The sequence below is a fragment of the Notothenia rossii genome (genome assembly GCF_949606895.1).
Source record: "Notothenia rossii genome assembly, chromosome: 11".
Lineage (NCBI taxonomy): Eukaryota > Metazoa > Chordata > Actinopteri > Perciformes > Nototheniidae > Notothenia > Notothenia rossii.
In genome coordinates this window covers 54,963,476-54,987,282 of record NC_136910.1, presented here as the reverse complement: position 1 = coordinate 54,987,282, position 23,807 = coordinate 54,963,476, and the positions used below count along the sequence as shown (strand labels likewise).

The 23,807-nt window shown below is 40.3% G+C and overlaps 1 protein-coding gene across 2 annotated transcripts in view; it reads right to left on the bottom strand.

Annotated features, from left to right (window-relative positions):
• il6st (interleukin 6 cytokine family signal transduce) overlaps positions 1-23,807 on the bottom strand; it is a 29,807-nt gene extending 6,000 nt beyond the window's left edge. The window contains exons 1-13 of one of the 2 annotated variants that reach the window (XM_079656748.1): positions 23,648-23,807; positions 22,678-22,750; positions 20,354-20,665; positions 19,278-19,425; positions 17,034-17,191; positions 14,432-14,586; positions 14,013-14,157; positions 13,700-13,782; positions 12,187-12,433; positions 8,024-8,194; positions 6,575-6,676; positions 4,699-4,845; positions 818-958 (exon numbers count right to left, since the gene is read on the bottom strand). In XM_079656748.1, coding sequence (XP_079512874.1) covers positions 818-958; positions 4,699-4,845; positions 6,575-6,676; positions 8,024-8,194; positions 12,187-12,433; positions 13,700-13,782; positions 14,013-14,157; positions 14,432-14,586; positions 17,034-17,191; positions 19,278-19,425; positions 20,354-20,665; positions 22,678-22,741 — 1,873 coding nt within the window. In that variant the 5' untranslated portion in view covers positions 22,742-22,750; positions 23,648-23,807. The remainder of the gene's footprint in view (positions 1-817; positions 959-4,698; positions 4,846-6,574; positions 6,677-8,023; positions 8,195-12,186; positions 12,434-13,699; positions 13,783-14,012; positions 14,158-14,431; positions 14,587-17,033; positions 17,192-19,277; positions 19,426-20,353; positions 20,666-22,677; positions 22,751-23,647) is intronic. The other variant, XM_079656749.1, reaches the window with a different exon arrangement.

Genomic DNA, 23,807 nt, shown 5'->3' with positions numbered 1-23,807 from the left:
ACTGTCTAAACTAAATGCTGCCGTGATGAAACGCCATATCATGGATTATCAAGGATTCTCTCTGAAACAGTATGGAGCTCAAAGGCTTTCTCTCTTGCCGGTTATTCCACAAGGTGAGTTCCTTTTTACTTCCTGCTTCTTCACACACATGCTCTCCAGTACAGGTTAGCTCTGAGTGTTAGCGATGCTAATGTAAACATGCACCGACCATATTACGTCCAAAACAGTCGGGCATTGTTTCTGATAGCAACGTTTCTGATAGGGCCGTGGGTCCACATTTCAGATATTACGTCATATCGGACGCAAATCTGGATCAGCTCCGTTGTTCCCCCGTTTTTAGAGATTTGGGTACGGAGGAAAAAGGAGAGGGTTTTATTTTCTGACGCTGCGTGAGTTCCCTGACGCACCGGGGACACATCTTTATGTATAAAAGACATCAAAAAGTGCATTTTGCATGATAGGTGGTCCCCTTTAAGGAGCGGCTGAAAGTAACATTGAGCAGTGTCAGAATGCTCAATGTAGGGATGGATATTCTTAGCTTATGGCACTGGAAAACACAGAGAGGCTGTTCAAAATGTGTCAAATTGAATTACTCTGCATACTTATGTGACTATATTTGGGATGGATACTTATGGTTAAGTTTAATATATAAAAAAATATGCATATACTTCACAATAAAAAGGGAATAGCTCCAAAATGACCTTAAAGTGTCCAACTTTAACTGTGGCTTTGTTTTTTGTTTTTCAAGATTTAATATATGTATGGAAAGTAAATAATGACTATATGACAGTTCCTGATGTGATAAGGATCGACTCACCATATTTCAGAGTGGTGAAGGAGTGGGTGGAGCTCTGGGCTGAGCCTCGGACGGTCGAAGCGTTGATCCAGGTGTCATACTTGGTGTTGCTGGACAACGACTTCAGAGTGTATGAGATGGTGTTGCCTGGCACGGTTATCTCTGAAAATGAGAATAAACAGAAATCAGCAACAACGAATGAAGGATGTGGTCATGTAAGGAAAACTATTCTTAGAGCCTGTGTCCATGTAGCACCTGCTTTGGCAGAAAGGCGCAAAGGATTCTGGGAAGAGCCTCTTTCATCCAAGCGTTTAAAGGTCCCATGTCATGCTTTTCTGGTTATTACCCGTCCCCTTGTGTGTTATGTAGCTTTTTATGCATGTAAACGGTCTGCAGAGTCACAAAGCCTCAAAGAACTAGGGAGTAACACTAACACAGAAAAGAGCTGTCTATGCTGCCCCCAGTTGGACATTTTTTTTCTTCCATTTTTTCCTTCCTGGTCACAGTGACGTAACGACGACCAAATGGACCAATCCGGAGCTCCTCACACACACACACACACACACTCCGCTCCAACAAGCCGTTTAGGACAGAGAGTCAATACACATACTATACAGAGATGCTGTATGAGAAACCAATGTGAGTTTGGAACATTGAACAATGTAAATCTATTCTAGTAGACCTCAACAATGGAATTCTGATCTGTAGAAATGGCCATGACATGGGACCTTTAATTAAAAAACCCTTTCAATAAAATAAATCCTTTCCAAGATCTATCACTGCTGATGTATGACATTCAATATTTATGTTTGACATTCATTTTACGATCGAAAAACCAACCGGAAGATTCTTTCTCGTACAATTTATATGAACGAGTTAATCAGCTCAGTCTGACAGCTGTAGATAAAAGTACAACACTCACTGGCAGCAACGTTTAAGGTCTGCCCGGCTGATCAAAAAATGAACCGATTGGTCTTTGTTTGGATTATTCCGACTGAAGGACACAGTTTAAAACAAGCTCCTTTTCATTTCTACACTGACGTCACCAAAGGCTTTTCTGAATAGTTTAAATATTTGTAACTAAAAGCGCTTGTTTACGTGTCTGAAAAACAATGGTTGTTAACAAGTGGCTGAATAGGACTACAGAAGTTGTCGAGGACGTTGTACGTCATTACACCGAACACGTAAACACTCTTTGTTTGTTTGCCCGGTTCTGCTTGAAAGCAAGTACCTGCCTCCTGCAAACTGTTCAAACAAACGCTTCAACTTGTTCCATTTAGAATCTGTGTGTTTGAATATGGATCTTAAGTTGGCGTGACGTTGAAGCAGCGACCCTGCTGTAGTTCCTTTATAGCATAATGTTAGCATTTTGCTTCTGGTGACTAGATTTATGATTCGAAAATTATAAACGTAGGGTAGACATGTGGAGATTATCCGGCTGAACAAAACGTGATCTGTCTCTTCAATGTGTCTCAACCACAGACCTTATTTCCAGCTATTTTCCAAAATCCTATGGAGAAATTGCATTGCGTTTTTGTCGAAGGAACCGGAAGGAGTTTACTTCCGGGCTTTAGGACGCGTCACTGTGGCTCTCTATAGGCCAAGGAGCGGGCAAAAAGCAATCTTTAAATAAAAGAAAGTCACCGGAGGAGTTAAAGGAGAGTGACAGGGAGAGAAAGTTTCAGCCACACTGGCTTGATCGATGGAGTTGGCTTCAATATGATGCCAATATAATATAAACAAGGTCTTTTGTCGGCTCTGTACATCAATGCCGCCAAGTAAGTGAAGAGCAGAAAATATAAAAAGTTATTTGCTATAGGGAAATGTCCCAGCAGTTTAATGACGGTTCTAATCTAGGCTATTACATTTCTAACTCCTATTATTATGACTTGCTGCTTACCTGTATTCAGTGATGTCGTCTATTGTAAATATGTACATTTGTTTTGTATAACAATGTAGTGGTATTTGTATTCTTGCTTTTAGGATGCCTATCACCATCTGGCAAAGGGACTATCGGTGAAAACTAGCCTTTTGGCTAATTCGAGTTCATTTACATGTTTTTAACATGTTGATTAATGTACACTGTCCCTTGTTTTAACCCTTATGTTGTGACCCGTTTCAAGTTAAAATTATATACGCACTAATGTTTTTTTATCGGAACAAGGCTTCATGATATCCTCCACAACAGCTATATAAACACTACAAAACAGATTGACAATTTTAGCCAAGTCTGAAGGTCTCAAAAAAAAAAAAAAAGTGTATCATTTGGTGTTCGGGTTTGGGGAGACCCGGCAGAATTGTTTTGGGTGACTCGAGGTCAAATTTGGCCCAATCAAAATTCATCTTTTACTTTTTTTTTGTCATGGGTCAAAATTGACCCGCGAACACCATGAACGGTAACAGCTTTCGAACACAACACAAGAGTTAAAGAAATCAATTCAATTCAATCAAAAACTCCTGATAAAAACGTTTAAATCCCGTCTTAAAACCCACCTCTTCTCCTTAGCATTCGAAACCAAGTAGATTGTGTCTTTTATTGGCTTTCAGTGGTCTATTGTTTTTACTATATGGCTGTTTTTATTTTGTAATTGTTACGTTTATTCTGGTTTGTTTTGTGTTCGTACCTTTTATACTTATTTTTATGTTTTGTGAGCTGAGTGATTTTATATTGTATGTATCTCTCTGCACAGCACTTTGGTCTGGAAGTTTTAAAGCGCTTTATAAATAAAGTTGGATTGGATAATGACAGGAAGGCAGAAAGCGCATTATAAAAATAATAATGCCTTTTTATTTATTTTTGACAATGACCACAATATCATTAATTTCATAAACCAAATATGAACAATTGCTTTATAGAAATGTATAGTAGCTAGTTATAGTGGCTATTTACGTATTTACATGTGATTTTTTGGGACGAATGCTCTTGGGCCAGTTATGGTTTAATGGTGGGGATGTTTCGATGATGCATTACACATTACATTACATGTCACTTGTTAGACGATCCCAACACCACACCACTGCGCCACACGCCTCCCAGATGATGCCTAAGGGAATTTAAGGGTGGGACCAGTTGGCTTTTCTCTCTCCTATATAGTGTGACTGTAAGCTGTGTTCTGGGTGCAGAACTTCTCTCTCCTCTGAGGATGAAGAAGCTCTGTTCCTGCATTTGGGATCGATTTCACTTGTTAATTTAATTATTACTTTATTAAATATAATAAAAGACAAACTTTGTCCATGAATCATTTATCAGTTTCTCTTAAGAATTTCCTCCACAGGGACCAACATTTGAGAGAGATGTCACTTTTTATGCTGCTATGGAAATGTTTGCACTCTCGTTTGCACTATGTACATCATATTTGTTATATATATATATATATATATATATCCTGCTTACTTGAAGTAATTATTGAGTGTTCTTGTATTTTAAAGGTGGGGTAGGTAATTCACTTCAGAAACACTTTTTGTTATATTTGGTGGAATGCTCTTAACATCCCGATAGCAATGAATACATTAAAAAATATCACCTGTGGAAGCCGTGGTGCTGTAAAAAGCACGACCAATCATCTGAGCCGGCCCGGCTAAAGTAACTGGATGGCCTACCTGCCTGTCAGCCTTCCATCTGTGCACAAACTTATCTCGTGCCCTCATTGGTCATGTGCGCGTTCGTGTGTGTTGGAGGAGGGGCTCTGTAAGTAAGTCTGAAGGAAGGGGCAGATTTATTTCGGCTGTGTACTTTCAAATTCTAGCGCACTCGAGCTGGTTTCTCCATTCTTACCTACCCTACCTTTAATGTGTGTTCTTTTTTATACCTCGGGACTGTGGGAAACAGTATTTAGGCCAGTGATAATTCCTGCAGTGAATAGAGAGCAGCTGGGTCAGAACACCATGAGAGAGGCACCCACCGTATGTTTCACCTCCACCCGTGCAGTTTATGGTGTAGTTTACGATGAAGCCTCGCCGCCTGTGAAGGGGGATCTCCACCCACCCGAGCTCTGCCTCGTTTCGTCCTGGTTTATCGTTCAGTCTGACAACAGGGCCCTCTAATGGAGCTGCAAACACAACAACGACAACAAAGATTAACATGCGAATGCAACTTTAGTGACTCCAAATGTACCTGTTACAGCAGCTCAAGTGAGTCAAATCAAACAAAACTACAATAAGTAAAAAGTATGTTAATCATTGGGTTATCTGAATTTATAACATAGACTGACTTCATGACTGCAACATCAATGGAGGAACTGGTTTAAGTTACGGATCACGTTTTGTTCAGCCGGATAATCTCCACACGTCTACCCTACTTTTATAATTTTCTAATCATAAATCTAGTCGCCAGAAGCAAAATGCTAACGTTATGCTATAAACGAACTACAGCAGGGCCGCTGCTTCACCGTCATGCCAACTTAAGATCCATATTCAAACATACAGATTCTAAATGGTTCAACTTGAACCGTTAGTTTCAACAGTTAGCAGGAGGCAGGTACTTGCTTTCAAGCAAAAACAAACTTAGCGGTGGTGTTTACCAAGCCCCCAGGAAGTGCGCCGGACTCTGATGAAAATATTCGTTGTGTCCAAACGGCGGTACTACAATTTCCGTATCAGTCCGTGACATCACCTGGCCCAGAAAGACTTTTCCCCATTGACTAACATCAGGAAAGAGACGTCTGTAAATCAGCAGATACTTTTTTTTAACTAAATAAGCTACCCAGTATGAACTGTGTTATAGCCCTTATTATAATCATTCGGTCCTTAAAGTTGTAAAATGCACTAAAAGCCAAATCTAGATTTATTTTCTGTCTCCATTCATTCTAGTGAGCCGAGACTGGGAGCTCGGGGGGCGGGGCTTAAGGGACGCATGCTCTGTGAGCGCACATACGGGTTCTTCTGCTCTGACAGCTAGGCATGATGGGTAATCTGTGACGTTTCACTCTCTCAAAAGTTGGGCCATTTTGTCCTCATGCGCCAATGAGCAGCTCTCATAGGAAAGAACGAGACCCCGCCTCCCACGCTGTATCCAGTTCTCATTATACATCCATGGTGTTTACGTGTTCGGCGTAATGACGTAGAACGGCCTCGACAACTTCTGTAGTCCGATTCAGCCACTTGTTAACAACCATCGCTTTTCAGACACGGAAACTCTTCAGAAATCACCAGTGGGGTCACTGCTGATGGATTTAATGTCGTAGAACAAAACGTGATCCGTCTCTTCAATGTGTCTCAACCACAGACCTTATTTCTGTGGTAAAATGCTAACTTACTTCCGGGTTTTAGGACGCGTCACTGTGGCACTCTATAAGTCTATCATAAATCATTTTAATAGTGGCTCATTATTGATTTCAAACAATTGCAAACAGTTTTCAACGTAAATGAAGAAATAATTCTTGACGCCGTTTACATAGCTGTAGACAGGTTGAAATACGCTTTTTAATAGAACATGAAGATATAGCTGCTGATCATATGGCAAAATCATAATGATAATAATAAAAATACACTTTATTTATATAGCACCTTTCATGCTTGAAGTGCTTTACAGAGTATGACAGAAAATGATAATAAAAAGCGGGGAACATAATACAACTAAAAATGACAATTTCCCTAAATTAAAAGCCAAATTAAAAACATTGGTCTTTTAATTTACTTTTGCTGTTCTAAGGTCCAATGGGAGGCTGTTCTCTGAAGACACTTGAATGTTTGAGTCTGTAAATAGTGTTTTTATAATCTAATTTGTATCCGAATTTTGATATACAATGGTTGAGTAATTGATGTTCAGTGGGATCTTACCTCCTTCCTTCAGATAGGCTTCTTTGCTTGCTGGCTTTCCAATCCGTCCAGAGTAGATTGAATACACAGAGACGGTGTAGCGGACAAACTCCTCAAGGTTGCCTATAAGTATAATTATAATTATAGTTATTGTTAGTTCAGAGTAAAGCTTGGAGACTCTTCATAATCCAGCAGCACTTTTACGCTGCTATGGACATTTTTGCACATCTCTTTTTTTTTTATATATATGCATCCTGCTCACTTGAAGTAAACTAAACAGTTATTTTGTGTTTTGTTCTGTTTTATTACTGAGTGTTCTTGCATTTTAATGTGTTTTTTTTATACCTCGGGACTGTGGGAAATAGTATTTTGATCTTTCTGTGTGTACAAACATATTTTGAGATTGACAATAAAGTTGACTTTGAAAATCAGTAATAAGATAACCAAGGGTATGCAGTACAGAGTTTCAAGGCTATTATTGTCATGTGTGCATAGCTACAGTGTAGTCATGACAACGAAAACCTTAGGTCACTCCAACAGTGCAACACAACAAAATAAATAAAATATATTATAGTAGAAATAGTGCAGAATAGTCTATATACAAGTAATTGGAATGTTGGTATATATATATATATAAGTTGCAAACTGAATGTTATGGAAGTTCTTTCAAAAGTTCAGGTGTTTAACTGTCTTAGGTCGCGTTCACACCAGCCTTGTATAGTCCAGTTTAATCGAACCCTGGTGCGTTTCACGGCTTGGTGCGGTTCGTTTGGGTCGGTGGGAACGCAGTCCGAGACCTCTGAAGGGAACTAAACAACCGGATTCTGGTCCGCTTAAAAGAGGTGATCTCGGACCGCTAGCTAGTGAACTCTGGAGCGGTTCATCGCTGGTGTGAACGCAGTCCGCACCAAAACATAGGAAGCGTAGTATTTACAAGTCACAACAACGCGGATGTCTTCAAAATCGTTAGCGATGAGTGAAGCAGAATGAAGTGTTGAACAGTGTTGTGTAAACTATACATAAAAGTCAGAGCCACCTGTCCTCGGTGAAACGCCCCTCCTGACTGCAGAACGTTTCTCATGATATCTTATGTGTTATAATGTTTCTTAACGCACGTCGTCTGATTATATAATCATATGCGCGGGCCGCTAGAGTCTGTTGATATCCAGATTAACAGCAGCATGAGAATAACCTGCCGATGCTCCATGGCGGAGGCTACAATAGATATTAACGGGATTTGCGTTGTTACCCCCTTAATGTCTGACCAATGGTTGAACAGTATTTCCGAGCACATGACTTGTGTTTAAAGTGTATAGTCCGTTTGAGTTTTGCCCGTGTGAACGCAAACCGAACATTCTGAAAAATGAAACATCGTAACAAACTGTCGTCTGGTGCGCACCAGAGAAGCGGACTATTAGGTGTGAATGCGACCTTAGAGAGTAATGTGTGTTTAGAGGAAATGGAGATTACCTTTAATGGCAGTGAGCCTGGTGTTTTTGCTTTCCCTCTGCCAATCGGTCTGATCCCCACTGACCCACTCCACAACATACTCGGACAAATCTGAAGCGCTGGGGGGGGTCCATTGCAGCCACAGCTTGCCCTCAGCTGACCACACCTTCAGCCCTGTGACGGGGGGTTCCTCTGTAACACACATAAACACACACACACACACACATACACAATCTTACATTGTGATCAACGGTGTCACAAGGAGGGCAAATGAAACAAAGTGTTTACAACAGTGAGAAAGATGCTAGCATTAGCTGCAGCAGGTGTGGTTCAGGCTTTGCGAATAACTTGTAAATGGCCATTTTGTTGTTCCAATGTCCCATATTCTTTTATTGCCATTACTTCACAGGAGAAATTAGTGATCCAGATGCACCAAGTGTTCAAAATAGCATTGCACTATAAATATAAATTAAATAAACTGACATGCCAACAACACCCATAAAATGGCTCCTACATAAATCCTCATGACATTTCGTTGTGCATGTAAATTCGACTTGATATACTAAAAACAAAAAGTCTAACAATTATTATTATTACACGGCTTAGTTGAATACTCAATTCTGATTGGTCAATTTGGACATATAGCAGCCTGCTCTTTTCCAATAGCAGACTGTCACGCTAAGAACGCTTTGCTAAAGAGACTATGTGCAGTCAGATCAATCCGCAGAAAGAAGTCCGGTCGATTTAAAGTCATCTGGGGCCATCAGAAAACACCAGTGAATACATTTTCAATATTTCATTTAATATTTGTGGGGAGCAAGAAACGTTCGAGTCAAGATGGCTAAACTGTCCCCAGTAAAGAAGGGGAAAAGAGGGGAATAAAACAAGGCAAGAGAAGGGAAGAGGTTAAAAGACTCACAGCTGTAAGTCAGAGATATCAGCAGAAGAAGACAGACAGGAAATAAACAATAAAGGGAACAACTGAAATGGGGACTGTCGTGTCAAATGATCATATCATAATTTAAAACATAGTCTTATACTCGGATTGCTTTTTACACTGTTAAATTGTATTTTAGTCTTGTATGTGCTTAACAGAGACAGATGTTAAGGATTTACATTTCAGGAGGGCAAAGGAAGTCAAAGCTGGATTAAGGACGAGTTGGCTTTTCTCTCTCCTGTATAGTGTGACTGTGAGCTGTGTTCAGGGTGCTGAACATCTCGATCCTCTGAGGATAAAATTGCTCTGTTCCTACAGTTGAGATCGATTTCACTTGTTTATTTATTTATTAAATATAATGAGCAAAGCGACTAGAACGCAACCACACACTTGTAAAGAAAAAAAAACACGTTATAAAGTCAGGCAACACTAACCAGGCTTCGTGTGATTCTGTTTATTTGACCATCCGTTCGTTGTTATTGATCATTGTGGAGGGGGCAGACGTTTTGTTTTGTATTATAGCAGCTATCGGATGGAATCAATACATGGGCAGCACAGGTTGTCATGTCCGACTATCACAAGTAGAATCATAATGAAAAATACGCCGGTAAAATGTGCCTGTAGAAAACGGCTTATGCCACAAGTTACGGCAACAAGCAACAAGTAGCCTAGTCAATATAGTCAGTTTAGCTTCGGTTGCTATGCTAACATCACCCTTTTTATACCAGGGAAACTTTCATAACAGCGTTGTGATGCCAAACAGCGTCAAGTCAGACTGACACACATTCACTTAAGGGGAATTGGGGATATGTATCAGCTGCTTGTGTGACAGTCAGACGGTGAGTACTATACACCGGCCGCTGCTGTGAGTTAACGTGAGAATAAACTCCAGTGGACGAGCAGCACTGCAGCGTTCGGTAAATGCCGCTGAAACACATTAATAAACAATGAACCACGGCACTCTGGAGAAAAGCATAAGGTTGGAGAAGTAGTTATTTAATTTAATCTGGCTTCATATGATTAAAGGTAACACGAACATCGACCCGACGCAGTCCCCCATTGTTGTTGTTGTGAGCGAAGCACGGAGCTGGAACGGGAGCTGCGTTGGTGTGAAAGGGGCAACAGTAGTCACTTGTGTGTGACTGACCTGAGATTGCGCCTCGTCGTTCTGATAGCTCCGCCCCTTAGCTCCGCCCCTTCGCTCCAACCCCCCTCCCACCCCCCACATCTACAGGTGAAAATTACTTTAGCGACACATTCATCGCAAGAAGTGTAGCAAAAGTCAAGGCCGCAGATTTGTCGATTTATACTGCCACTGAGCAGATTCTCAAAGTTGTAATGACTGATTTGAGAGGTTGTAATAACCAAGTTGCAGTTCAAATGGAAAATATATTTTAAAAATATAATTTTTTTTGCAAGTGAACATTTCATCACCAAGTTCATTTTTTTTCTACAAACTACAGAACTTTTTTTTTTCTTCTGTGACTTCAAATTTGGTTCACAGATACGTGGATATTTTATACAAGTGTAAATGTATGCACACAAGCTCAGATTTCTTTTTTGCAAGTGCTCACATCAGGTTTTACACGCTCTCGCATTTTGCACCATATCCACCTTCATACCCCACGCCTCTCAGAGATATTTGATTAAAAAGAACACAAAGGTGCTCTAGATGGAGATTCAGGTGATAAGGTGGGGGTGGTGGGGGGGGTTACCTTGGTTGCTGATTGGCTAATGGTTACACAAGCCAAAAAAATCGTTATGACATCATAAAGTGGCCAAAATCTGATCAGCTCATTTTCAGACAGAGTTTTATAGAAATGGATCAGGAGAAAAAGAGAGAATCTTTTTTCCTGAAACTTTCAGAATCTCTTTACACAGAGGGGACACATGTTGATGTAGAGGAGACATGAAGAAGAGGGGACACATGTTGATGTAGAGGAGACATGAAGAAGAGGGGACACATTTCGATGTAGAGGAGACATGAAGAAGAGGGGACACATGTTGATGTAGAAGAGACATGAAGAAGAGGGGACACATGTTGGTGTAGAAGAGACATGAAGAAGAGGGGACACATGTTGATGTAGAAGAGACATGAAGAAGAGGGGACACATGTTGATGTAGAAGAGACATGGAGAAGAGGGGACACATGTTGATGTAGAAGAGACATGAAGAAGAGGGGACACATGTTGATGTAGAAGAGACATGAAGAAGAGGGGACACATGTTGATGTAGAAGAGACATGAAGAAGAGGGGACACATGTTGATGTAGAAGAGACATGAAGAAGAGGGGACACATGTTGATGTAGAAGAGACATGAAGAAGAGGGGACACATGTTGATGTAGAAGAGACATGAAGAAGAGGGGACACATGTTGATGTAGAAGAGACATGAAGAAGAGGGGACACATGTTGATGTAGAGGAGACATGAAGAAGAGGGGACACATGTTGATGTAGAGGAGACATGAAGAAGAGGGGACACATTTCGATGTAGAGGAGACATGAAGAAGAGGGGACACATGTTGATGTAGAAGAGACATGAAGAAGAGGGGACACATGTTGGTGTAGAAGAGACATGAAGAAGAGGGGACACATGTTGATGTAGAAGAGACATGAAGAAGAGGGGACACATGTTGATGTAGAAGAGACATGGAGAAGAGGGGACACATGTTGATGTAGAAGAGACATGAAGAAGAGGGGACACATGTTGATGTAGAAGAGACATGAAGAAGAGGGGACACATGTTGATGTAGAAGAGACATGAAGAAGAGGGGACACATGTTGATGTAGAAGAGACATGAAGAAGAGGGGACACATGTTGATGTAGAAGAGACATGAAGAAGAGGGGACACATGTTGATGTAGAAGAGACATGAAGAAGAGGGGACACATGTTGATGTAGAAGAGACATGAAGAAGAGGGGACACATGTTGATGTAGAAGAGACATGAAGAAGAGGGGAGACATGTTGATGTAGAAGAGACATGAAGAAGAGGGGACACATGTTGATGTAGAAGAGACATGAAGAAGAGGGGACACATGTTGATGTAGAAGAGACATGAAGAAGAGGGGACACATGTTGATGTAGAAGAGACGTGAAAAGGTGGATTTTGCATAATAGGTGACCTTTAAGAATTTCCTCCAAAGGGACCAACATTTGAGAGACATGTTGTGTTGAGTGCCATTTACACAGGAAAGAATACACTCAGTGGTTCAGATTAAGCGTGGCCTGTAGTCAGAGTCTCTTACCATGTCCTTTTGCTGAGATGAATAACGATGCCATGGGAGATGTCCCCACCGAGTTGTTAGCGGTGACGCAAAGTCTGACAGGTCTCAGGTCAGCCAGGAGCATATCTTTAAGGACGGTGATCACCCGCTGGCCATCGCTGCTCTCTGAGCCGTTCACTAGGATAGTATCCCTCTGCAAATTGTCATTCTTTTGCTCTTGAATCTTTATGTCAAATGTTATGATCCTCCCATTGGCGAACACAGGATCCTGGCAGGAGAAAATCACAATCTCATGTTACCTTCCAGCAACAAGTGAGAAAACAAGAGACTGCAGTGCAACAACGTGTCCTTAACAATCAGGGATGTCATTATTTGGGTGAACCCTAAACCTAACCCTACCTTTTTGTACTGTGTATTCAGCCCTTTTAATGATGATAAAAACGAATTCAAAGCATAAGGCTGACATGAAAAAAAATGATGAATTAAATATCAGTGTTAAAATATATTTTGAAAGATATTGATGAAATGTTAATATCATAAGATGTAATTTCACTCTCAGTAGATGTTATGCTAGTATTGTAAAGGGTAACATTAGATGTAATAACACTCTTTAGATGTAGTAAAATAGGTATCATTAGGTGTATTGGCATTTATATCACAAACAATATTAGTATCGTTAGGTTTAATATAAGTATCATTAGGTTTTATCGATATTACTATTAGTATATTGCAGTGGCGAGCCGTGACTTTTATGCCTATGCCCTCTAACCCCCACCCCTTCCCTCGAAAAAAAAAAAGTTATTAAGTCACAGCGTATACTTCAGCGGAATATCAACGGCCTGGGGTGCAAAACGCATCAATGAAAGCGACCCTCTACCACACAAAACAACACCTGTAGATAACCCAATTTGTGTTCTTTGAAATTGAAAAGCATATTGCATTGTGTTTGTTACTTTCGTTGCAGTTGTAAGTGTAATTTGGCATGCTTTTATTTTGAAGGCGAGTTTACTCTGTTGAAAGGAAGTTGTTGTTGCTATGGAAACAAGCGGGCGGAACTTGTCATATAGTCCGCAATAATAACACCCACCCATTTAGAGGGGAGATATGATTGGTCAATTGTACTGTCACTTGACATTACTCTCTCGTTCAGTTACTATAGGTGGGCCCTCTGTGAATTTACAGCTGGACCACCAATCAGCTCCTCTCTTCACAGTAACTCGTAGAGACGAGCTTCTTTAATTTAACCCTTCACATTCAACTGAATAGGCAGATTCGAAGGATTTATTTCTTTGGAAATGTTATTTGAAATACAATTAAATCAAGTTATTTTGGTAAAACTAATGAAAAATATAACTAAAGAAAAAAATATTTTTTAATGTTTTTAAATATTATTTTGTAGAATATCTTAGGGCCGGCTCGCCACTGGTATATTGATATTAGTATCATTGTATGTAGTGGTTTTGATATCACAAGGTGTAATATTAGTGGTTTAACAGTTTGTTAAATTGACATTGAATGTGATGTGGGAATTTACCTTAGAAATAAACTGCACTCGCCGTTCCTTTTTGCCGTCAACCTCAGCAATGGTTCTCCACACATCTGGTTTACTTGTTGGTCCTATGCAAAAATAAAAAACAGGTACAGGTAAGTAAATATTTTTGTTTACGCCATGTCTTACAAATGTAGCCTACAACTAAAAATGTAAGTGGGCGGATTCCTTGGTTCGGTAAGTCTTGAAAGGAAGCTCTAAAGGACTGAGGACATTATACTGGATATCTTTCTGAAGTCCTTCAATTGTCTTTGTTGTATTTGAGTACTTTTAGTTAGTGAAAGCTGTCTGAACTCACGGTCCTCTTCTGTTTTCATGGTTGTGCCGATCCACTCGCTCCACTGGCCCAGTTGGCAGCGCACCTGAGTGATATATTCTGTGTATGGCTGAAGGCTCTGGAGTCTGAAGCTCTGGATGTCCATGGCTATGTCTCCTTTAGGCACCTGAAGGAAATAAACACAACTCCTTTATTGATTTTGACAACTAGTAATGAGAAACATAAAAAACAGCAGACATGTCGGTTACCCAAGAGTACAAAGTAAAACAAAAAGTAACCTGGCTAGAAGACATAAGGAATAAAGAATAACACTGTTTAAATGCCATGCTGGCTGGCTGGCTGACTGAAAACACTGGGACACTGAAATGAAATATTGCAATAGTTCCCTCACTGCTTTTCATGCCATGATTGGTAGAACGAAACAAAAAAAACATACTTACATAAGTCCAATTTGGAGATCCAATTGTGCAGTATCTTATTTCATACTTCAATCTCCCATAACTTTTATCAATAGGCTGAGTCCAGTTCATCAGAGGAGAGGTGGGAAAATACTTCTCTGAAATAACTTTGATGTCTGATGGAGGGTTGGTTTTGACTGCAACAAAAGACACAACAAGCTGTCAGTCATTGGCACATTTCGGCAGAGCCAGCAGAGTGACAGATGTCTTGTACTGCGGACTAAGATTTGGAGTAAGAGAGGTAACTTCGGGGTTTACTCTGAGTTTTCAGTTCTACACTGGTGGTTCATTTCCTTCTGGGGTAGAACGCCACGCTCACTTATGCTGAACACCTAACCTGCCTGCAAAGCACCGCCTGCTGAACAATCGGAGCTCGGTGTGCTCTTCGTAAAATAATATGACACGAATACAGAGAAGTTTAAAGAGGAGATATCATGCTAATATTTTTGATTTGTGTCTCTACTGTGACATGTCTCCAGGCTTAAAGGAGGCGTGTGGCGCAGTGGGTTAGTGCGTTGGTGTTCGGATCAGGGAAGCATAGGTTCAAACCCCACTGCAGTCAGCATGTCGTTGAGTCCCTGAGACACTTCACTCCAAATTGCTTCTGTGGGGATTGTCCACAGTATTGAGTATGTAAGTCCCTTTGGATAAAACGTCTAACAAGTGACATGTAGGCCCAATCCCAAACCAGGAGGGCGTGGTTTGGGATTGGGCCGTAATGTAATTTTGTAAAGTTCAAAAAGCTCTTTATTTGTCTCATACTGCAGCACCTCTTTTCACCCTCTGTCTGAAACCAGAGCCTCATAAATATAACAAATAAACATGTTTATTTTTGGAGATGAATAAAAGTAGCCTATATCTTCTATTTCTATTCCAAAAGAATGCATCTAACCAACGCAATTAGTTGACGAAATCTCAAAATGTCCAGATGTTCTTCCTGCATGTGGCAGCTTTAACTATGTTGCGTTTCGTCTGCATTAGCAGTTTAACTCGTGTTGTTTAGGTTTGAACTTTTTTTAATATACCTTTATTATAGTCTACTCGTCATTTGTGATTGATAACTCTCTTATGACAGTACACAAGTCCATGTCTGTGATTGGTCGAATGCTACTAACTCCGCCCCTTCCAAGTGAACTCACTCTTAAGGTCCTTACACACCAAGCAGATGTCTGGCCGTCGATGAGCGTCCTGTCGCCCTACTCAGATTGGTGTGTCCCGCACCGCCGTGTCTTTTCAGCCGTGCCGACACCTTCCGCCGCCGAATCAACATGTTGAATCGGTAGGCTAAAGGCCCAGATACATCGGCCCGAAATCGGCAGTAAATGGGAGTCGGGCCGAACATGAGCGTGGGCACGCCCTATTCGGAGTGGTGTGCGCCGCACCGTTGGGTCTTTTCTGCCGACCTGACGCCTTTTCTTGCAGATTCAACATGTTGAATCGGCGTCGGGAACACCACCGGAAGTCGGACAAAGGGATAACACTGATTGGCTGTTCAGCTAGCGAATCAGTGCATGAGAAGCGTTAACGGAAGTGAGGGAGGTAAACAAATGATTTAACACAAGCGTGAGTCCAAGGGCTGCTAGCTCCAGTACCTCCCGTTCGTCCTGCTCCTGTTTGTTCGTGTTTTCAATGGACGAGAGTGAAAATGGAAAGAAAAACGCTATTTGTTGTTTGTTTATATCACGGAGTCTGTTCTTCTTCTCTGTCTTCCGGTTGTTCCGGTTGTTGCCTCTTTTGAATGATGAATACACACTACCGCCGCCTGCTGGTAAGGAGAGTTATTGCCACTCACGCATGCGCAGTTCATACGTGCTCGGCTCGGATTTGCGGTGTGTTCCAGTGCGCGAAGTCGGCAAATACGCAGGAGAGTCCGGCGACGCAACAGTCGGTGTCGGCGACTTCTCAGGTGACTGGCCGGTGTATCTGGGCCTTAAAGGCTAAAGGCCGTCGGCTAAAGAAATCACTCTGATTGGCTGTTAGCTTAGCGAATCAGTGCATGAGAAGCGAAACGGAAGTGAGGGACCCAAACAAACGATTAAGAAGGCAAATCTGAGATTCGTTTAACTCCAGCTCTCGACACAGGTTGGGGAAAGCCCCATGAGCTTCTCGCTGTAGAGTGAAAATGGAACACACACGCTATTTGTTGTTGGTTTATATCACGCAGTCTGTTCTTCTTCTCTCGGTGTATCACGCAGTCTGTCTTCCGGTTGTTTCCTCTTTCGAATGACGAATACACACTACCGCCGCCTGCTGGTAAGGAGAGTTATTGCCACTCAGGCATGCACAGCTCGTACGTGCTACTTGGCCGTCGGCTGAAGTCTTTGCGGTGTGTTCCAGTGCGAATGTTGGCCAACACGCAGGAGACGTGTTTGGTGTGTAGGGGCCTTTAGACTGAGAAACCCTGGGTGGACTTAATGAATTGATTACCGTTGCTTTTGGACCATTTAGCTGGATGCATAATTAAACCAGATAACACAAAGATATTCAATGCATGTTGAACTGGCTTTTTGGTACAGGTCAGAACAGGCAGACATAAAGCTGGAAGCACTGTGGAAATGTGACAATTAAATACAATTGATCTTACCAAACGAGTTAGCATCTTGAGTTATACGCTCGGATTCAATTTTTCCCAGCATATTGTGTGCTTCCACCCAAACCTCCAGGGTCATAAAAGTGGGGTAAGTGTCCACAAAGTCCACTTGGGCATGGGTTCCTTCCGTGGACACACTGTAGTTCCGAATGCTGAACATGTAAATAAAAGAAATACCATTTAAAAAGGCACTCAAAAGCTACATAAACATAGTTGAAAATGAAATACTTTTAATTTTTTGACATTCATTTGAAGTTGTGTTGACATAGGACAAGGCATTAGGGCTGTACCCGAATATCCGAATATCCGTTCGTTGGAGTACCATTCGGGTTTCAATTTCATTATTCGGATATTCGTTTTGTTCCGTTTTTTTTTCTCAAATTGAATTTATTGAAATCTCCAATATCAACGTAAGAGCTTGTGCCTCTTCGGGGGGTGCTAACACTTAACCATAAACGTTATCGTTTACTTTCTCCGTCTTTATATGTAGATATGACTTTTCTCCGTTAATCTCCGTCACGTTGTTTCCATAGCAACAACAACTTCCTGTCAACAGCGCTAACTCTCCTTCAAAATAAAAGCAGGTCCATAAATAGGAAGCCAAGCCAAACTACACTTAACACATATACAACAGTGTTTCCTACAGATCTGAAATATACTTGGGGGGGGTGCAACAACATTAACATTAACCTTTCTGTTGGTCGCTTGTTAGCAGACCCTTCACGCGATGGCAGAGCGAACAGGTACAGGCAGGGCCCATAGTGATAGCCCTATAGTTTAAATCCACTACCCACAAATAAACATATGGACATGGGTTACTATTTTAAAAAAAAAAAAATGGTAAATGTATTTAGGAACCTATCCATGTGATTTTAAGTGGGGGTGGACCTCAAATCCTCTAGGGGGGTCCGGGGGCATGTGTAGGAAACCCTGTACAACTGCAACGAAATTAACAAACACAATGCGATATCCTTTTCAATTTCAAAGAACACAAATTGGGTTGATACATTAACAAATAACTATAAAACAACAATACTGTAGAATAACAAAATGAATGCGGTGAAATAGACCCTCCAGAAAAACGAGATTCTGCGATCGCAGAATTTACCGCATAATCAGCAAAATGGCGCAGATTTTTAAAAGGCCGCATATTTATCAAAAGGCCGCTTAATCCCCGCATTTTTCCACACAAAGTTGAGAAAAAAAAAAAGTTAACTCGTCTTGACGTCATCAGCTCGCGCATCACAGAATGTAAACAACACTGTATAGAGTGAACGTGTGGAGCTCACACGATAGAGAAAACACCAAGATGAAAAAATCTAATCCATCTCATTTACCGACGAACATTTCTACTAAAGACCGGGCAAAAAGTGGGGGGAAACTATTCTGCACCCCGTGCAACTGTGTGTTGGAGCATAAGAGAAAATCGACGTGACGACCCACTTTGATTCATTCAAACATTGGAAAATGCTTTCTGCTGCTGCGGACAAGAAAGCCAAACGACTTACGTTCACCGAGGCATCAACCTCCAAAACCCTTTAGAGGGCTACAAGAAACGAGGTGAGTAGCCTACAAGATTGAAGCTGGTCAGATAACGAACGAGTAAATGAAAACAGAATGAGGCGGAGAAGCGTGTGTGTGTGTGTGTGTGTGTGTGTGTGTGTGTGTGTGTGTGTGTGTGTGTGTGATATTAAAATAGCCCAATTGCTTTTACAATAAATAAACATTGAATGTGTTTAATTGAATAGTAAAGGGGTTTAACGTTAGTGGCAGGTTGTGTGTGAGAGAGAATAAATAAGACAGCCCAATATTTTTAAAAATTGTTATTGTTTTTTCCCGCATATTTAGCATATTTTCGCAACTTCCCGCAATTTCAACCCATAAAATCACATAAAAACCCCGAATGTTTAATCGCATAATCAAGGAATTTAGCCCCGCGTTTTTCTGGAGGGTCTAGTGAATACACCGAAATACACGTGTTGAAGCGGTTCGCTGCTGATTACTCCTACTCCTACTACGCCGCCGCCGCCGCCCCCCCCCCGCGCGCGGGCCGAATATTCGCTGCTGATTACTACCGAATATCCGGAGCCCGAAAAACGGTATTCGGGACAGCCCTACGAGGCATGAATAAGTATTGTTAATCATTTATGTATATTCAACTCATTATTTTTTTTAATCGTGCTATGGAAACAAATTATTAAAAATTAAATTTAAATAAAAAAAGCTTGGTATACTCACTGAATGACTACAACATTCAGGGTGTATTTTGTCGGGACATCGCTGGTTTGAAGTCCGACTGTCGCCCACTTACACCTCAAGGTCGTGGAGATTGAAGTTTTCTCCTGAACGGCCACACAGGAAACATTCTCAGGCTTCCCTGGTGGATCTGACATGGAGACAAACAGCACAGACATCTTATTTACTTCATTCAAAAGCTTGTGTGCCCTTTTTTCACAGACATTTATTTAAACATACAGAGACAACTCCAAGATAAAAGTGAGGGTGGAAAACACCTTTAATTACAAAGGTTTCTCTATTTAATTCTTAGGGGTTTTAATCTTGAATCAAGCCAAATAACTTCTCCGCCACTGAAAGTCAGAATGAAACTGAACAAAGTACTTCACAGTAAACCGGGGTGTGTCCACAACTACAATGGGACAGTTTCCAAAAAGGATGTCTGCAATCACTAGTGGATATTATGGCAGACGCTTCGGGTGATGAATTAAAGGTCCCCTATCATACTGTTATTCATCAATATATTACAGGTCTCAGATATATACAGAACCTGTCTCTGATTGGCTGAAACACCAACAAACAGATCATTGCAGCATTACCCATAATCCCCTCTGTTTCAGCCCTGTTTCCAAAGTGCTGATTCTCTGTCTGTTACTTTAGATGAAAATAAGGAGCCCCTCCCCACGCCCCTCTGAGAGACATTTGGTTAAAAAGAACTCAATGGTGCTCTAGGAGGAGATTCAGGTGATAAGGGGGGGGGGGGGGTTACCTTGGTTGGTGATTGGCTAATGGTTACACAAGCCAAAAAATCGGTATGACATCATAAAGTGGCCAAAATCTGATCAGCTCATTGGCTCATTCCTGAAACTTTCAGAGTCTCTTTACACAGAGGGGACACATGCTGATGTAGAAGAGACATGAAAAGGTGGATTTTGCATAATAGGTGACCTTTAAATATTGGTCCTCAAACTGTCTATAGTAAATGCATACCATGAGTTAGCAATGACCTAACCTAAAAGCATTAAATACAGGTAGTTAGAAAACAGCTTTGGTTTTAGGTGCCAACAATAACAACTTACATCCTTTCTTCAGTAAGACCCCGTACATAAATTTGCCTGTGTTCAGGAAAAAGTAGGGGGAGTTTTCCTTTTTTGCCATGCAAAGTAACCATTCAGATACACCTGTGACGGGGATCGTGACACTGATAGCCGATTCATTGAGCTTGGTGTACAGCTCTTTGGATACAGTAGTCCCAGACAGTTTCCAGTAGAGGTCATCAGCTGTAACTTCCGTTGTGTTGATGATCATGCATGTAGCCTTGAAGTTAGAGCCGATCTCTAGAAATTGCGTTGTCTGTGGGGCTGTCACCAAATGGTTGGTTTGGGAAAACCCTATAGAGTCAATACAAAGATACAGGCAGAGTGCCTTGGTAAGAAAAAGCATTTTCTTAAACAAAATGCTTTAACCCTCCTGTCGTGTTCGGGATAAATCTGATTTACTACTTACATCAATCCTACATATTGTGTTTTACGTTTGATTGCTTCAAGGCCTTATGATATCCTCCACAGTAGGCATCTGAACATATTACTGATCACCACTTTCATTTAATTTTGAGTGGTTTAGTCCACTTTGTAACACCGACGATGTTCCCGGTAAAAAATGACCGCCATAGGAAATGAATGGGTAACCCTGGATGATGTTCATCCATCAGATAGCACACACACCCAATCGAACTGTGTCTATTCATCGCAGTTATTCAAGTGCACCAGTCGTCTGAGACTTTGTAAAAAGGTGTTAAATCAAATTTGGTAGAGACTAATTGATTTTGTGTTAATGTAAGAGCAGTTAAAACAGACTGGGAACACCAAAGTAAAGGGGGGGGGGGGAGAGATGAACCCGACAAGAGTGTTAAAGAAGCAAACAGAGGACAAATCCCATTTCAATGCAAACATACTGACTTGTGATAGCAGGAAAAGCAAAAGTATAAGAACAGGCCCTTAGAATTGAAGCATCTTATTGGAATTCAGTAAACAGCACAGGACCAAAAGATACAAATATTATAAAAAAACATTTAAAAATGACATTTATAACTTTAAAATATAGAGAAATATTTACATGAAATATAGATATACCAAGAATACTACGTACAGTACAGTACAATATGATACAATGAAATTGAATGAAATCAAATATGTGCAGTATTGGTTTGGAAAGTGGTAAGCTGTGCAGAAATATTAAAAAAAGGTAGCTTTGTGTACAATGTGCCAAATATTTAGAGGGTTGTGCAGGACTGACGGTAATGAATTCAATCAGTGTTGGGATGTAGTAAAATACATATACTCAAGTAGCGTACTTATGGAATATTTTGAGGTACTTGTACTTTAGCGCAGAGTGGGTTTTTTGTAATGCTACTAACTACTTTTATTCCACTTCATGTATCTGTCAGCTGTAGTTACTTTACAGATTCAGATTATTAGCGAATAACAAAAAAAAACAAATCAACTAATAAATAAATAAATATTGAAATATAATTATAGGTGAAAACATCCAACAGCAGCATGCAAAGGAAATAAAGTAAGCTCCACCTTTACCATCTGTAATACATGCTAATGCATCAATAATAATAACACTGATATATATGAGTCAGAAATGGGCTATTACGCACAAAGCATACTGTTGGAACTATATATCGCCTTATAGTATTTAATACTTAAACATTTATTTTCTTGCTGTTTATAGTAAATATATTCTTAGTTATTAAAGTAGTTTCTATGCTTTTATGTTGAAGGCAGTTTTGGGCACTGGGTCATTGTATATATTGGTGGTGGTGTGAGTAGAGCACTAGTAGGCACATGTTTTTTTTTATTAGCTTCACAAGGAAAACATGATCATCATATTTATGAAATATCCAGGAGGGAGAAGTACTCAGAGGTTGCACTTGAGTAAAAGTAGAAGTACTCAGATCTTGTACTTGAGTAAAAGTAGAAGTACTCAGATCTTGTACTTGAGTAAAAGTAGAAGTACTCAGAGTGTAGGAATACTCTGTTACAGTCAAAGTCCTTACTTCAAAATGTTCCTCAAGTAAAAGTAGAAAAGTATTCTCATCAAAATATAGTGAAAGTAGCGACAGTAAAAGTAGTCATTGTGCAGATTGGTCCATTTCAGAATAATAGATATGATATGTTTTATAATGATTGATCATGAAAGTGTTCTCAAAGCTGGTAAAGGTGCAGCTAGTTTGAATGACTTTGTATACTGCAGGGTAGCTTGTGAATTTACTCTTTAATTTATGCAATGCAGTGTTTATGGAGGGGCTGAGGGTAAGTGTCTGTGGGGGTCCCGGGCCTTTTTAATGAGAAAGAAGCTGTTATAATGTCAGGAGTTAGAAACAACAGGTACTGACCTCCTGTGGCAGCTACAGCCAAGACTAGGCCGGCTAACAGCAGCAGCTCTCCTGCAGACACCATGGTGACTCTCTGTGGACAAAAACATTTTTTTTTTTTAAGGTTCAAAAAGTTCAATGTCAGATTATAAACACAACTTTAGTGTAGTATAGTATATGATATCATTGACATTTATTTTCTCCATTAACAAGCACAACTAATGTCATTTAACTGTACCATTGACACTGCGAAATTATAGCTACACAATATATAGGTTTACAAATATACAATTATAATATAAACTGTGAAATGGTTGTTTTAGAGCCCCCAAACAAAACAATACTAGGTGATATTAGAAGTGGTATTTTTTCTTTATAAACCCTCTTTTTTAACCTTTATTAGATGATATGTTAAATGGAGATGTGTGACATCTTCAACAATGTAAGATAAACATATACAAGACTTTAACAAAAAGGCACACTCAAAGGGAGCTTCAGTTCTGAGTAAAACTTTATAAACTTCTTCTCAGAAACCAGACATGGCGTAACGCCTAGGTAAGCTTGGCAGTTGTTCAGTTCATCTCCTCTGTAAACAGTGTTGCTTGAATAGCTTTATTCATTTCATTTCAAACTTTATTTATCCAGATTGTCCCTTGAGATCATAGATCTATTTTTCAAGGGAGACCTGCAGCAATTAGGTTCCACATGAAACATAAAACTATAGAGGATATCATACAACATATTTACAAGCTACATTTACATACTTATCAACATTTACCAAATTATTATTATCGGTATTAGCTTAATAAGAAAGTATTACTGTGTAAGCTAGTAGTTGCTAACATATCGTTAAAAGCATGTTACCTAGTGGCTAACAACGTATCGTTCGAGCTCAAAGTGTTGCGTATTTATTTCAGCTAACATTTAGCTCAGTGCCGCCCTGCTAACGCCATATTGTTTCCGCTATCAAAAGCTTCATATTATAACTTACCCAACTGGCTTCAATGTTGGTGCGTGTAATCTCCGTTAGATCAATACCATATTTATGTATCGATAAAACCTTTTAATGGTCAAAACAAGAATTGGAGTGGTCATTTGTGTGTCGTCCAGGGAATCTGTGGAAGATCCACCCACTTCCCGTCAATGATAGT